At 47.2% G+C, this 16,202-nt stretch overlaps 1 protein-coding gene across 2 annotated transcripts in view; it reads right to left on the bottom strand.

Moving 5' to 3' along the window:
• Positions 1 to 2,737: 2,737 nt before the first annotated feature.
• Positions 2,738 to 16,202, bottom strand: part of LOC107111277 (cytochrome P450 2J2) — a 27,070-nt gene continuing 13,605 nt past the window's right edge. The window contains exons 6-10 of one of the 2 annotated variants that reach the window (XM_015412224.1): positions 15,850 to 15,985; positions 12,661 to 12,848; positions 9,726 to 9,864; positions 4,442 to 4,632; positions 2,738 to 2,901 (exon numbers count right to left, since the gene is read on the bottom strand). In XM_015412224.1, coding sequence (XP_015267710.1) covers positions 4,457 to 4,632; positions 9,726 to 9,864; positions 12,661 to 12,848; positions 15,850 to 15,985 — 639 coding nt within the window. In that variant the 3' untranslated portion in view covers positions 2,738 to 2,901; positions 4,442 to 4,456. Of the gene's footprint in view, positions 2,902 to 4,046; positions 4,633 to 9,725; positions 9,865 to 12,660; positions 12,849 to 15,849; positions 15,986 to 16,202 lie in introns of those variants that run through there. The other variant, XM_015412223.1, reaches the window with a different exon arrangement.

Raw genomic sequence — 16,202 nt, 5'->3', positions numbered from 1 at the left:
CCTAGGGGAAAATGGCCGCCTTGAAGGGTAACAAGACTGTAATAAATAACGAAGTAATAATAGTCAATAAATACCGTAAACTTTAACCGCAATAAGGCCAGAGAGATTTGGCTGGCCCGGGGCGGGGGGATCCAAAATGGCTCAAGCCTGAGGCGGTAAAAATATTCTTATAAATCAGTTACATCATGTTGGATATTTTCAGAGGGTGGCCATGTTTTACTGATGTGCTGCTCTACTTTAGATCATCGTATTGTATATGTTACACTGCAGGGCTTTTTGGGTAGAAAAAGCCCAGCAGGGACTCATTAGCATAATAGGCCACACCCAACAGCACAAGCTCATTAGCATATTAGGCCACACCCCTGCTTCGTCTACCTGCTTAGTGTTGTAAAATAGTCAAAAGTGTTTAATACTCAGACTATCAATGGATCTTGCTCTATTGGAAATAAGAGATTTCTTTGCTTTTAAAAACCTTTATTTCTAAGGGTAAAAGGTACACGGGATTACTACAAATAAACAGAACTCTTAACAGCTACATTTTCTAAGCTGTCTACAGTCAACACTAACACAGAGATAATGGAGAATCTGTCCTTCTTCTCGACCCCTAGAAAGGAAGTCACCTGAAACAAACAACCAATCTGTATCACAATAGAAGCTACTTTTCCCGGCCTAATTCACCATTGGCTTACTGCCAGGTATCCCTTCCAGGTCAGTCTAAACAATAGCAATATAAGGTAAACAAGTTAACCCTATAATGCCTGGATTGTCAGACCTCATAAACACATACATTTCCAACACTTAGGACACTGAAACCAAGCCTCAAAATGAGGGGAAACGTATGTGGCAAACGTCCCACAGCTGAACGGGACCCGAAGCTCAGTCTTTTCTCAAATCAGAGGTCTCAGTCAGCGAGCATTGAGAAGCAAGGCATTGCAGTGACCTATTAGTGGGGAAGCACAGCAGAGGCATGTAGTGGCAAAATTCGGAATTGTGAGAGAAGCAATTTTTGACGCAAAATCTATACTCTCATATACCACAACAGCAGGGCTTTTGGCGAGAAAGGGGCGGGGAGGGGAGGGGCGGGCTCGGAAGCCAGCCGGAACTCCGTTCCTGTGCGTTCCTGCCCCAAGATAGCCCTATGTTACAGTAAATAAAGTATACAGTAAGAGTTGAACAGGAATAATAAAAACCATTGTTCATAGAGGGATGGACAGACATGATCTCTTCTCTAGAGAATCGTCCATGGCAGCCACCAGCATAGGTGAAGGGGCACATGTCCCCAACGCCGGGCAATCCACACTTGTAGATGACTGACAATCTGCCTGCATCCCCTTTCTAAGTAGAAGGCTGAGTTCTCTTTGAGTGTATAGTTTTCCTGTCCTTAAGGGGGCTATACAAAATAAGTACTTTGTAGGAATTACCTACCCTATGAAGAGAGGTTAAAATGCTTGGGGCTCTTTAGTTTGGAGAAACGATGGCTGAGGGGTGGCATGATCGAGGTTTATAAGATTATGCATGGGATGGTGCAGGTCGAGAAAGAAGTCCTTTTCTCCCTTTCTCACCATACAAGAACTCGTGGGCACTCCATGAAATTGCTGAGCAGTCAGGTTAGAACAGATAAAACGAAGTCCTTCTTCACCCAAAGAGTGATTAACATGTGGAATTCACTGCCACAGGAGGTGGTGGCAGCTACAAGCATGGATGGCTTCAAGAGGGAATTGGATAAACATATGGAGCAGAGGTCCATCAGTGGCTATGAGCCACAAGGTATAGATAGGGACTCCGGGGCAAGTGATGCTCTGTCTTCTTGGTGTTTGGAGGGGGGGCAACGGTGGGGGGGGGGCTTCTGGTGTCCTGGCCCCACTGCTGGACCTCCTGATGGCACCTGGTCTTTTTGGCCACTGCGTGACAGAGTGTTGGACTGGATGGGTCATTGGCCTGATCCAACATTGGCTTCGCTTATGTTCTTATGTACTTGTGAAAGAGAACTGTAACTATCCAGTAGAAGTGATAAGTCGCTGATGATGTATTGAACTGGGTTTTTTTTTAATGAATAAATTTTTATTAAGTTTTTTAAAATACACAAGGATGGGGAAGGGGCAGGGGAAAGAACAAAAGTGATGGTTTTCTGCATGTAACTTTCCTCTGCTTGTCATTTCACGTTACACACAGATAAACTGCAAGGTCTAAAAGTTCATAAAGTCTTCTTAATGTTATAATATTAGAAAGTTCATACCTTTATATTTCTCTCTTAACCAATTATAAAATGGGAGTCCATAGTTCAACGAAGTCTTCTTCCATTTGCCCTTTTAGCATTGAGGCCAATTTATCGATTTCCACTCTTTCCATAATCTTTGCTATTAGATCATATTCAGAAGGTGTTGAACTGCTTTGAGTTGAGCGGTATAAGTGACCACTAGTGGTGTTCTGTTATTGTGGACAACATTTCAACCTCCCAGGGCACTGGGGGGGGGGGGCTCAAAGTAGCTGTTCTATAGCAAAGGAATTTCAGAAACAGACTGGAATGGGAGATTGCTGAATTACAAGTTATTACAACACTCAAGACAATGGAACCCAAAGGGCTTAATGGAGATATCGGGTTCTTATCTCACTATATGTGCAAACAAGTTATTACAACACTCAGGACAATGGAACCCAAAGGGCTTAACGGAGATATCGGGTTCTTATCTCACTATACGTGCAAAGTCACTCAGTTCTCGCTTATACCCAGAATTATACTTTGTTGGTCTTAAAGGTGCCACTGGCCACAAACTTAGTTCTCACATCTGTTTGTGAGATGGAGCAATTGCCCACTTGTTCTCTCAGACGCGAGCTGATGTAATCCACCCGGTGCTCCTCCGAAGCGAGCATGGGTCCCTGATCCTGTAGGAACTTGCTCACCTGCAGCAGGAAGAAAGCCAGCTTTTCTAGGTTGCCATCGAAAGTGGCATCCAGCGCTCGGGTCTGGACGGTGAGGCACCAGGCGCTGGGGGACCGGTACAAGAGTTGCAAACTGTATGCTAATTTGTATAGCTACAAGAGACCCAGTTTGGTGGACAGCCAGTTTGGTGTAGTGGTTAAGTGAGTGGACTCTAATCTGGGAGAGCCGGGTTTGATTCCCCACTCCTCCACATGCAGCTGCTGGGGTGACCTTGGGCAAGCCACAGTTCTGACAAGAGCTGTCCTTGAAAGGGCAATTCTTGAAAGAGCTCTCTCAGCCCCGCCTACCTCACAGGGTGTCTGTTGTGGGGAGGGGAGGGGAACGGAGTTTGTAAGTCGCTCTGAGACTTCAGAAATCCAATCTCTTCTCTTCTTCTTCTTCTCCCTTTCTCACAATACAAGAACTCGTGGGCACTCCATGAAACTCCTGAGCAGTCAAGTTAGAACACATAAAACGAAGTCCTTCTTCACCCAAAGTTTGATTAACACACGGAATTCACTGCCACAGGAGGTGATGGCGGCTACAAGCATGGACGGCTTCAAGAGGGAATTGGATCAACATATGGAACAGAGGTCCATCAGTGGCTAGTAGCCACAAGGTATAGATAGGAACTCTTGGTCTGGGGCAAGTGATGCTCTGTATTGTTGGTGCTCGGAGGGGGGGCAACAGTGGGAGGGCTTCTAGTGTCCTGGCCTCACTGCTGGACCTCCTGATGGCCCCTGGTATTTCTGGCCACTGTGTGACAGAGTGTTTGACTGGATGGGCCATTGGCCTGATCCAACATTGGCTTCTCTTATGTTCATACCCAGTTTGGTGTCGTGGTTAAGTGCGCAGACTCTAATCTGGGAGAACTGGGTTTGATTCCCCACTCCTCCACTTGCACTGGCTGGATGACCTTGGGCAAGTCGTAGTTCTGATAAGAGCTGTTCTTGAAAAAAGAGCAGTTTCTGTCAGAGCTCTCTCAGCCCCACCCACCTCACAGGGTGTCTGTTGTGGGGAGGGGAAGGGAAAGGAGTTTGTAAGCCGCTCTGAGACTCCGAGTGAAGGGCGGGGTATAAATCCAATCTCTTCTTCTCTCTTCTTCTTAAAAGTGCCAAGAGAGAGAGAGAGAGAGGCAAGGGCGCCTTGGGCAAGTAGGGCAGGGCGATGGCTCAGGGCAGCGCAGCTGTGGTGCATGTGAAAAATGAAATAAAACAAACCGGCTGGATGGGAAATCGTGAGGCCCGGGCTGTAAGTCGGGGGGGCCGACCCCGAGATGCCCCACTGAAGCTATGGGCCTGCTAGCTATGTGTAATGCTTGAAGAAGTCTGCTTCGATGTGTCAGAAGAAGTACGCGTGCACAAAAACACTTATACCCAGAATTAGACTTTTTCGGTCTTAAAGGTGCCCGCTGGACTCATGGTGGTTGTTGTTTTTTCCTGTCGTTTCAGGTCAGCACGGCGACCCACCTTAATTTCAGGGAACACTGTCAGTAAAAATCAATTCTATGGAGAGCCGTACCAGAAATTGCTTCTGTCAACGAGGGAGTGCGCAGATGCGGTAAGGGTGGGGGGACAGAGTCATTCCCGCTTTGAAGTCGAGGCTTAAGGTCACGCCCTTCGGAGCCCGGAAAGTGAACTTCTGGAGGAGGGCCGTGAAGAAAAGGAAGAGCTCCGTCCTGGCCAGCTGCTCTCCAAGACAGACGCGCTTTCCTGGTAGACGACAAAAGAAAACTTATTTTATTTTAATTTATTTGATTAATTTGTTCATTTAATTTATACCCCGCGCTCCCCGCCAAAGCAGGCTCAGGGCGGCTCACATATAGGCTTGCCAAGCCCCCGCTGGAGGTGGGTAAATTCCCCCCTGGGAGACCCGTTAACCCGCCGTCGGCGGATCAGGCCCCATGGGGAACTCCACCCCCTGCCTGAGGGCGTCCCCAGCGTGATGGTGTCACCCGGAGGTGACATCATCACACTGGCCACGTTGTGTGTGGGAGACACTCTGTGAATCGCGGGTTACACTCTATGGTTTTCCCTCGAGTCACGGTGCCTCGCCCCCAATGTGGGCGGCGCAATGACGTCACTTCTGGTGACGTTGTCGTGCAGGGCGCGCGTGCAAAGTGCGCACGCAGGGAAACTCTCGGCGGAGCCAGGAATCCACCCGCTTTGAAGGTAAGTCGACTTGGCAACCCTACTCACATAAGATTCCATTAAACAAATAATACAAAAATAAATATTACTCCATCTTGGAGTAATGAGATTTAACATCAAGAGCACCGCAATTTATTTATTGATTGTTTTGATGCTGTTTTAATTGTTTGTTATGGCAGTAGTTAGCCGCCCTGACCCCATTTGGGGAGGGCGGGATATAAATCTAATAAATAAATAAATAAAACCTTTCCTCTTTTCTAATCTCTCTTCCTCTTTTCCACACTTTTCTCCATTTTGCTCTCTTTATTTCATGATATGTCTTTATTTCTCTCCCCCCCCTTCCAATCCCACCCTTTACATGGCAGTTCTGGTCTCAACCAGTGTTCCCTCTAAGCTGAGTTAGTGTGAGCTAGCTCACAGTTTTTTAGCCTCCGGCTCACACATTTTTGTCTTAGCTCAGGAAGGAGGGCTCCAGAGAAAGCTAATTTATGCAGTAGCCAAATTGCTTGCTCACAACTCTAATGCGAGTAGCTTACAAAGTAGTATTTTTGCTCACAAGACTCCACAGCTTAGAGGGAGCATTGGTCTCAACTCCTTCTCATCCCTTGTTGGCAAGAATTAATGGCAGACTACCAGCAAAGCCTTGTTAATGTTATGAACAGAAGCACGGGGGTGTGAGTGTGTAAATATTTGCCCATGAGAGCCAGTTCGGTGTAGTGGTTAAGAGCGCGGACTCTAATCTGGGAGAACCGGGTTCGATTCCCCACTCCTCCACATGCAGCCAGCTGGGTGACCTTGGGTCAGTCACAAGCAATGCTCCCTCTAAGCTGTGGAGTGTTGGGAGCAAAAATTCTCCTTTGTGAGCTACCAGCATGAAAGTTGTGAGCGAGCGATTTGGCTACTGCATAAATTAGTTTGCTCTGGAGCCATCCTTCCTGAGCTAAGACAGAAATGTGTGAGCTGGAGGCTAAAAAACTGTGAGCTAGCTCACACTAACTCACCTTAGAGGGAATACTGGTCACAAGTTCTTTCAGAGCTGTTCTCTCAGGCGCAGTTTCTCTCAGAGCTCTCTCAGTATGGACTCTACTCTGGGTGAACCGGATTTGATTCCCCACTCCTCCACTTGCACCTGCTGGATGACCTTGGGCAAGCCATAGTTCTGTCAGAGCTGTTCCTGAAAAAGAGCAGTTTCTCTCAGAGCTCTCTCAGTTCCACCTACCTCACAGGGTGTCTGTTGTGGGGAGGGGAAGGGAAAGGGGATTGTGAGCCGCTCTGAGACTCCTTTGGGTAGTGAAGGGCGGGGTATCAATCCAACCCCCCCTTTTACTCACATGGTAATGGAATATTAATCTCTCTGTGTGATTACACATATAGACCTCCATTAGATTTAATTAAGGAGCTGCGGTGGCTCAAGTGGTTAAGACGCTGAACTGCTGGCTGTGGAAGGTCGGTAATTCAGCAGTTCGAGACACGGGCTGCCACATGACGGGGTGAGCTCCCGTCTCTAGTTCCAGCTCCTGCCAACCTAGCAGTTCGAAAGCAAGAAATTGCAAGTAGATAAATAGGTACCACTTCGGTGGGAAGGTAACAGCGTTCCGTGTGCCTTGGTGTTTAGTCATGCCGGCCACATGACCACGGAAACGTCTTCAGACAGCGCTGGCTCTTCGGCTTTGAAACAGAGATGAGCACCGCAACCCCAGAGTCGGATTCGACTGGCTTTCGAGCAAGGAAACCTTTACCTTTACCTTAGATTTAATTACATTTTAAACACTGTTCAGGCAGTTGGTCGTTGTATTCGGTGGGACATCTAATATCCCTTTGTAAATGCTGTTTTGCTGCTGTAGGCAATGAAGCTTCACGCTATATGACAAATGATGTAATCTTTTTAGAAAACATGTCAGCACAATCAATCCTGGCAACCCCAGTACGTCGCATCCAGCTTCAGTACATAATCAATCTGCCCCAGCTTTTTTGCTCTATAAAGGTACAAGGGTAAACCAAAATAGTGTTCTTACTGATATACTTAGTAAAAATTTATTGTGATACGAAATTGTGTGAACTACAGCCCTCTACATCAGATGTGTCCTACTTTGGTACACATACATAACACTAGACACATAAAACTATACACGTGTATCAGGGCCATATTGAGGCACAGGTGAAATCCTGGTTCAGGGGCCAATGGTGTCAAACTCGGGCCTCGTTTGTCATGTATTTTGCTCACTGTCTGTACTTGGTATCTATAACAATGCTCATTACTCTGTCTCTTTCTGCTGAGAATTAGGGGGGAGGAAGAAGAAGAAGAGGAGGAGGAGGAGGAGGAGGAGAATGGATTTATACCCCACCCTTCACTATCCAAAGGAGGCTCAAGAGTGGATTACAAACTCCTTTCCCTTCCCCTCCCCACAACAGACACCCTGTGAGGTAGGTGGAACTGAGAGAGCTCTGAGAGAAACTGCTCTTTTTCAGGAACAGCTCTGACAGAACTATGGCTTGCCCAAGGTCATCCAGCAGGTGCAAGTGGAGGAGTGGGGAATCAAATCCGGTTCACCCAGAGTAGAGTCCCTGCACTTAACCACTACGCCAGTACATGAAACTGCTTTGCTAAGAGTTGTGCTAGCTTGTAACTGCATCCATGCGGGGCCTCCCCGTGGTGGGAAGTATGCGTGCTTGACCTTGAGTACCAGATGCTACTAGATAATGTAACTGTAGGCTTGCAGGTGCTGGAGGAGGGCTGGAGACACTGTAGATTCTAGCAAGGTCATGCTCAAGATCCTACAAGCTAGGCTTCAACAGTATATGGATAGAGAACTGCCAGAAGTACAAGCTGGGTTTCGAAGAGGTAGAGGAACTAGAGATCAAATTGCCAACATTCGCTGGATTATGGAAAAAGCAAGAGAGTACCAGAAAAACATCTACTTCTGCTTCATTGACTATGCTAAAGCCTTTGACTGTGTGGATCACAACAAACTATGGCAGGTCCTTAAAGAGATGGGAGTACCAGACCACCTCACATCTCTCTTGAGAAACCTGTTTAAGGGTCAAGAAGCAACAGTTAGAACCGGATATGGAACAACTGATTGGTTTAGCATAGGAAAAGGAGTACAACAAGGATGTATATTGTCACCTTGCTTATTTAATATATATGCAGAGTACATCATGCGAAATGCTGGCCTGGATGAATCACAAGCAGGAATTAAGATTGCTGGGGAAAAGATCAACAACCTCAGATATGCAGACGATACCACTCTAATGGCAGAAAGTGAAGAGGACCTAAAGAGCCTCTTGATTAGGGTAAAGGAGGAGAGCGCAAAAGTGGGCTTGAAGCTCAACATCAAAAAAACTAAGATCATGGCATCCGGCCCCATCACTCCTTGGCAAATAGAAGGGGAAGCTGTGGAAGTAGTGACAGACTTCACGTTCCTGGGATCCCAGATCACCACAGACTGTGACTGCAGCCATGAAATTAAAAGACGCCTGCTCCTTGGGAGGAAAGCGATGGCGAACCTAAACAGCATGATAAAAAGTAGAGACATCACCCTGCCAACAAAAATACGCATGGTCCAAGCAATGGTATTCCCAGTAGTCATGTATGGCTGCGAGAGTTGGACTATAAGGAAGGCCGAGCGCCGAAGAATAGATTCTTTTGAACTATGGTGCTGGAGAAGACTCTTGAGAGTCCCTTGGACTGCAAAAAGATCAAATCAGTCAATCCTAAAAGAAATCAACCCTGACTGTTCCCTGGAAGGCCAGATAATGAAACTGAAGCTCAAATACTTTGGCCACCAAATGAGAAGGGAGCACTCACTGGAGAAGACCCTGATGCTTGGAAAGATTGAAGGTCAAAGAAGACGGGGACGGCAAAGGATGGAAGAGTCGGACTCGACTGTGCGACTGAACAACAACAAAAAATTGGACTGGACACTGGGGGGGGGAGGTGGGATATAAATCTAAAATAATAAATAAATAAATAAATAAAAAGTAATAAAATCGTTTGTACTATGTATAACAGGGGAACTAGCGCCAAGGGAGCCAGTTTTGACACAGAGTCATCTATGCTTGAAATCTCTTTACCTCCCAATAAAACAAATCACTGCAAAGTGAGTGTTGTTGGAGTGAGTTCCATTCAGGACCTGACAAATGGTGGCTCTGGGCAACCCTGACTGTAATTACTGGAAAACAGGAAAAGCTACAACAGTTCTGTAATCAATTACCCAGCAAGCATATCTGAAGCAAGGGCTGGACCTGGAACTCTGCGAAGTGTCCCAGGTAATACTTGCAGGGGTCATTTCGTAGAAAAAGAGCTAGGGGAACTCATTAGCATAACTCATTAGCATATGCCACACACCCTGACATCAGGGGCCCGGCGGTGGACCTGCAAGGCCAGCGGGAGTGCGAGGAAGCCTCGCCAAGGCCCTCCCTGGCCCCAGGCAGGCAGGGGTGGGGAGAGGCGGGGAGGAAGCAATTTACACCCCCTCTTCTCCTGCCTCCTCCTAGCTGAATGAGGGCCGGAAGCGGGGCGGCCGGAAGCAGGGGGCGGGGCTTCGTCATGTGCCCCGCCCCCCTGCACCTCACCCGGGGGAACTGCGATCCCCCGCGATCTCCCCCCCCCGAAATGACCTCTGAATACTTGTAAGCATTTGATCAACCGTTACCTGCAGAGAAGGGCAGGAAGGCTTCTCTCTTCTTGAACTGACCATTTTCCAAGAAATGTCCAGGATTAAAGGCATCGGGAGTTTCCCACTCCTCCTTATCGAACAGCACCGATGTCAAGGAGGGGATGAAAATAGTTCCCTGAAAAAGAGGAAGCAGTGCAAAGCAGAAAATGGATTAAAACATCAACGGCGCACTTAGTGTAATGATCTTTGATGTCTACATTATTATTTAGCCCTGGCATATTGAACAAGGCTGTATTGCGGCTGAATTCAGATTCTCTCACAGAATCATAGAGCTACACAAGGGTCATCTAGTCCAACCCCCTGCACAAGGCAGGAAATTCACAAAAACCTCCCCCACCACACCCCCAGGGACCGTTGTTCCACACCCAGAAGATGACCACACAAAAAAATCCTCCAGGATCTCCAGCCAAACTGGCCTGGAGAAAAATGGCTTCCTGACCCCAAAGTGGCAATCGGCATTTCCCTGGCCGTGTAAGAAAGGGCCACAAGAACTAAGCACTGAGGTGACCCTTCCTGCCCTCCTTCTGTTTATCAAGATATCCATGGAATTGTGTGTGCCCGAAACGTGGGTTCCCATTTCCAAACATTCTCGAAATGTGGAACTATTAAGATTCAGCATTTATGTATTACTTATTTGCAATAGTTCTGTCTCCCACTCTCCATATTTGTACGTTCAAAGTGAGGAGGGTTGGGAAAACGTTTTTGAAATGGCCGGTAAAGGTAAAGGTTCCCTTGCTCGAAAGCCAGTCAAGTCCGACTCTAGGGTTGTGGTGCTCATCTCCGTTTCAAAGCCGAAGAGCCAGCGCTGTCCGAAGACGTTTCCGTGGTCATATGGCCGGCATGACTAAACACCAAGGTGCATGGAACTGCTGTTACCTTCCCACCGAAGCGGTACCTATTTATCTACTTGCAATTTCTTGCTTTCAAACTGCTAGGTTGGCAGGAGCTGGAACTAGAGACGGGAGCTCACTCCATCATGCGGCACACTCGGGTCTCGAACTGCTGAACTACTGACCTTCCACAGCCTGCAGTTCAGCGTCTTAACCACTTGAGCCACCGCAGCTCCTATGGCCGGTACTGGATATCAAAGCCACTGGGAGGTTTCAGACCAGCTGAAATTGAGACCCAGTCTCAGTTCTCCTTTTGTCAGGGAACCGGAAGGAACCAAAAGGTCAGACTCCCGGAACCCACCAGCATCGGACAGATCAGAGCCAGCTGTCTCCAGACTACGATATGCCGGTAAATGCTTGCAGGAACAGTAGCTGCAGGTGACCCATGCAAGCAACGCTCTGCAAGGAAAGGCAAAGTCTCCCACGGATATTAGCCACCGGCAGAGGTCATTTCGTAGAAAAAGAGGTGCAGGAGCTCATTACCATCACTCATTAGCATAACTTATTTGCATAGGCCACACCCCCTGACATCACCGGAAGTGAGTCAGAAGGCAACACCCACCACTCAGGCTCCACTGGACTGTTTTGGATGGCTAGCTATTGGGGGGGGGGATGTGCAGATCTCGCAGAGGAGGGAGAGCTTGTACCTGAATAAAACTTGGTCTTAAAGGTGCCACTGGACTGTTTTGGACCGGGGAGCCGGGGGGAGCTCTGCAACGTACCTGACTGCTTCTTGCTCGGACTGAGGGCTGCTGGGAGCAGGGGGTGGGGCTTGTTGCATGTGCCCGCCCCTTGGGCTCTTTAATGCCGGAGTTCTGCTCCGGGAGGAACTGACCCCTGGGGGGGAACTAAACCAACCAAGCATAAACCTCCAAAGGAAGTTTAGCCTTCTTCAGATTGTCCCTGATAAGGCATTTTTACTTGCACTTTTAGGATCTAAACTGGAAGGTTCATATTGGTACTGATATTATCTCCAGTGTATGCAACTACTTCTGACACAAGGCCAGATAGATTTGTGGCCCCCTAATAGAAATCTTTTGTTATGTCATTTAAGTCCATATTGGAACCAGCGTTCCCTCTAAGCCAGGTTAGTGTGAGCTAGCTCACAGTTCGTTAGCCTCCGGCTCACACATTTTTGCCTTAGCTCAGGAAGGAGGGCTCCAGAGCAAACAAAGCTATGCAGCAGCCAAATCGCTCGCTCACAACTTTAACGCCAGTCGCTCACAAAGCAGAATGTTTGCTCACAAGACTCCACAGCTTAGAGGGAGTATATGGAACATTCCATTTTTGGTCCTATTTTATTAATTGTTTATTGCCTTACATGTGTTACAGGGACTTTGTTGCTTGGTGTATTTTATACTTTGTACTATTTGACCTCTGAAGAAGGCTCTTGTGAGCCGAAACGCGTCAGGTCATACACCGTCCTTTTTTGTGCATTCGTCACTTAGAACACTTTGTGAGGCTTTATTTGGGCCCTTGCAAGGTTTTTATACGTCTCTGTAATAAACACTCTTTTATCTATACTTACTTATGTTTTTAACTTTTGGCCCTCAATAAGTTTTCTAAACTTCCTTTGGAGGGGCAGGTCCACACTAAATACTAAATAACACTTCTCTGCTGACGGCCATTGAAAGTATATGGTACAACAGAAGAAGAAAGAAGAAGAAGAAAGAAGAAGAGGAGGAGGAGGAGGAGGAGATTGGATTTATACCCCGTCCTTCAGTACCCAAGGGAGTCTCAGAGCAGCTCACAAACTCCTTTCCCTTCTCCTCCCCACAACAGATACCCCTGTGAGGTAGGCAGGGCTGGGAGTGCTCTTGACAGAAACTGCTCTTTTTCAAGAACAGCTGTGCCAGAACTATGGCTTGCCCAAGGTCATCCAGCAGCTGCAAGTGGAGGAGTAGGGAATCAAACCCTGTTCTCCCACCGAACCACTACACCAAACTGTATGCTCAGACCTTTCACTTAAAAGATTCCTCTCTTTTTTTAAAGGAAATAGGAAAGAAACATATTTTATTTACTTTTGGCAAATGAAATCCAGCCAGTGTGGTGTCACGAGTCGTCATCCGTGGTGCATTCAAAGGAATAATGTTGCCTTTTCTCTGAATTTCGTGAACAACCGCATTGGTATAGGGCATGTGTTCCCGGTCGTCCATAGCGGGCTGGCGGGTCTGGCCGATCACAGAGTCGATTTCACCTTGCACTTTTGCTAGAGAGAAAAACAACACTGGCTGTCAGCAGATGGAGAACCAGTCCCTGAACTCTCAGGCACTTACGTTTACTTCCAGCAAACATAGTACAATATCGAGAATGATGAATGGGCCATTTTCAAACACTATACAAGCAGTATACACTGGAGACTGCATTGGGATTCCCTAACCAACAAATGTATCCTAAATTTGCTGTTTATGGTTTGTTTGGGGAGGTCTGAATGATGGGCAAGCCGTAGTTCTGATAAGAGCTGTTCTTCAAAAAAGAGCAGTTTCTGTCAGAGCTCTCTCAGCCCCACCTACCTCACAGGGTGTCTGTTGTGGGGAGGGGAAGGGAAAGGAGATTGTAAGCCGCTCTGAGACTCCTTCGGGTAGTGAAGGGTGGGGGATAAATCCAATCTCTTCTCTTCTTCTTGTACCTCACAGGGTGTCTGTTGTGGGGAGGGGAAGGGAGAGGAGTTTGTCAGCCGCTCTGAGACTCCTTTGGGTAGTGAAGGGCGGGGTATAAATCCAATCTCCGCCTCCTCCTCCTCCTCTTCTTCTTAAAAATTGTGAGAATTCTGTTATAGTGATTCCCAAAATGTCTTGATTTCTGAAGAAGTTCGGGGCCTGGCTGCTGTTCTCATCCTTGTTTTGGATGGTTTTTGCTTGTGTTTCCCAGGCAACAGAATGTAGAGGCAGGCCCATGACTACAGCGGGGTTTGGGGGGGAGGGCTCAGGCCCTTCTTAAAGGCACAGCCCCACCAGAATTTTGCCTGTAAATGCTTTTTTCGATCATTCGAAAACATTTTTTAAAGGTGTGCACTCCTTTAGGCAGAGTGGGGTGCTGCGGTGGACTAATTCCTGTGCTGAGCAAGGGGGTTTGAGTAGGTGACCTCTTGGACCCCTTCTAACTCTGTGCCAAGAAACTGGTCTCCTTTAAGAGAGCTTTCCTGCCTAAGAGTTGGTTCTCTTGACTGTAGAAGTCATCACCCCCACCTGCCGGCTTGTTCTCAGAATCGTTGCTTAGGCTGGCAGAAGTGATGCACTTGCAGCAGCTGAGAACTGTCATCTAAAGCGGTCCACGGCTTGCAGTTCAGAGATCGATCCTGGTCACAGCTTTCTGTTGGCGAAATGGCTCCCCCCCCCTTGCACTGAGAACTTCCGCCCCACCAGAAAAGAATTTCCTCCACGAGTCACAAAATCCTGGCTACGAGCCTGTGTAGAGGGGGAAAGGGGAGACAGCGCTCCTGTCCTCTGGGGTCTCTGGGAGGGATCAGAAGATTCGTCCCTTGCTATTAAGGAGGAATCACACAGCCACATGCAGCGTGGAGGGTTCTTTCAACGGACGCTCGCCAAGCAAAGGCAGCCATTTTCTACCCATTCTGCCGTGGCTGACCTCAGTGACTGGCTTCTCTGGCTTGCCCAGCTTCACCTTCACTACTCGCTAGTCTCAAGGGGCCGCCATATGTTGTAAAATAGCCAAAAGTATTTAAATTACTCAGAGTATCAATGGATCTTGCTCTATTGGAAAGAAGAGATTTCTTTGCTTTTAAGGATCCCAGATCACCGCAGACTGTGACAGCAGCCATGAAATTAAAAGAAGCCTGCTCCTTGGGAGGAAAGTGATGGCGAACCTCAACAGCATGATAAAAAGTAGAGACATCACCCTGCCAACAAAAGTCCACATGGTCAAAGCAATGGTATTCCCAGTAGTCATGTATGGCTGCGAGAGTTGGACTATAAGGAAGGCCGAGCGCCGAAGAATAGATTCTTTTGAACTACGGTGCTGGAGAAGACTCTTGAGAGTCCCTCGGACTGCAAGGAGATCAAATCAGTCAATCCTAAAAGAAATCAACCCTGACTGTTCCCTGGAAGGCCAGATAATGAAACTGAAGCTCAAAGACTTTGGCCACCCAATGAGAAGGGAGCACTCACTGGAGAAGACCCTGATGCTGGGAAAGATTGAAGGTCAAAGAAGACGGGGACGGCAAAGGATGAGATGGTTAGACAGTGTCATAGATGCAGACTGAGATGCAAAAACCAGGTGTAGGGTTTGTATACACAGACAACAGATCTACATCCCATGATCCCCTGACCCATGGCATCACGTGCACAAAGGTTTTATTATCCCATAGCAAATGGTGCCTTTGAAGTGTCTCCTCCAGTTTGTGAGAGAGTTGGCACCTTTTAGTTAGGGAATTGTTGTTGTTCAGTCACGACTCTTCGCGACCCCATGGACCAGCTCCCGCCAGGCCCTCCTGTCTTCCGCTGTCCTCTGAAGTTTGCTCAATTTCATGTTCGTTGCATCTGTGACACTGTCTAACCATCTCATCCTTTGCCGTCCCCATCTCCTTTGACCTTCAGTCTTTCCCAGCATGGGGGTCTTCTTCTCCAGTGAGTGCTCCCTTCTCATTGGGTGGCCAAAGTCTTTGAGCTTCAGTTTCATTATCTGGCCTTCCAGGGAACAGTCAGGGTTGATTTCTTTTAGGATTGACTGATTTGATCTCCTTGCAGTCCAAGGGACTCTCAATTTCATGTTCGTTGCATCTATGACACTGTCTAACCATCTCATCCTTTTTCCTTTGATGTTCGCTTTAGGGATCTGCACCTCAAAAGGTGTTTATAATAATTCCCTAAACAGATTCCCTAAAGCGAACATACCCCCAAACCACTTTTTCTTAGCCTGAATTATGCCGCTGTGCATGCTAAAGCAGGTGAAAATCACCTGTCTGCATGACAAATAAAACATAGAACCTCAGAAAGGTATAGAAGACAGTCTTGGTTATGAGGAATTACTACATGTGATACAGGAATAAAATGTGATTACTAACAGTCCCCTCCCTAAACCAAAACACGCTTGCTTTATGAATAAATCCTCTTCTTTATAAACTGTGGTTTTAATGCACATGTAGGATAAATGCTCCAGAATACAAGCGCCAGTCGGGCACTTCAGATATCATAACGTAAGACATACCAATTGCATCATGGAATTCAGAAACCCCAAAATGATAATTCTACCTTGAACTTCTGGATAAATGGCCATGTAAAGCAAACCCCAGCGTAAAGTTGTGGACGTTGTTTCTGTCCCGGCGAAAAACAGATCCACTGTTGACTGGAGCAGATTTTCTTCATGGAAACTGACAGGGGTCTCCTCCTTTCAATGAAAAGCAAAGAAGAGGAAATACATCCAGGGCTTAAGAGAGATAAAAATGTCATACCGACATAACATCAGGATTCCAAGACTTGCACCTCTCTGTTCCTAAACAGTGCTCAGGATCAAACAGGAGGAGGAGGAAGAAGAAGAACGAAGACTGAGGGGTGACATGATCAAGGTTTATAAGATTATGCATGGGATAGAGCAGGTAGGGAAA

This window comes from Gekko japonicus, unplaced genomic scaffold, assembly GCF_001447785.1.
Source record: "Gekko japonicus isolate JY-2015 unplaced genomic scaffold, Gekko_japonicus_V1.1 scaffold2619, whole genome shotgun sequence".
In the NCBI taxonomy this organism is placed as follows: Eukaryota; Metazoa; Chordata; class Lepidosauria; order Squamata; family Gekkonidae; genus Gekko; species Gekko japonicus.
This window is presented reverse-complemented; position numbering and strand designations above follow the sequence as displayed.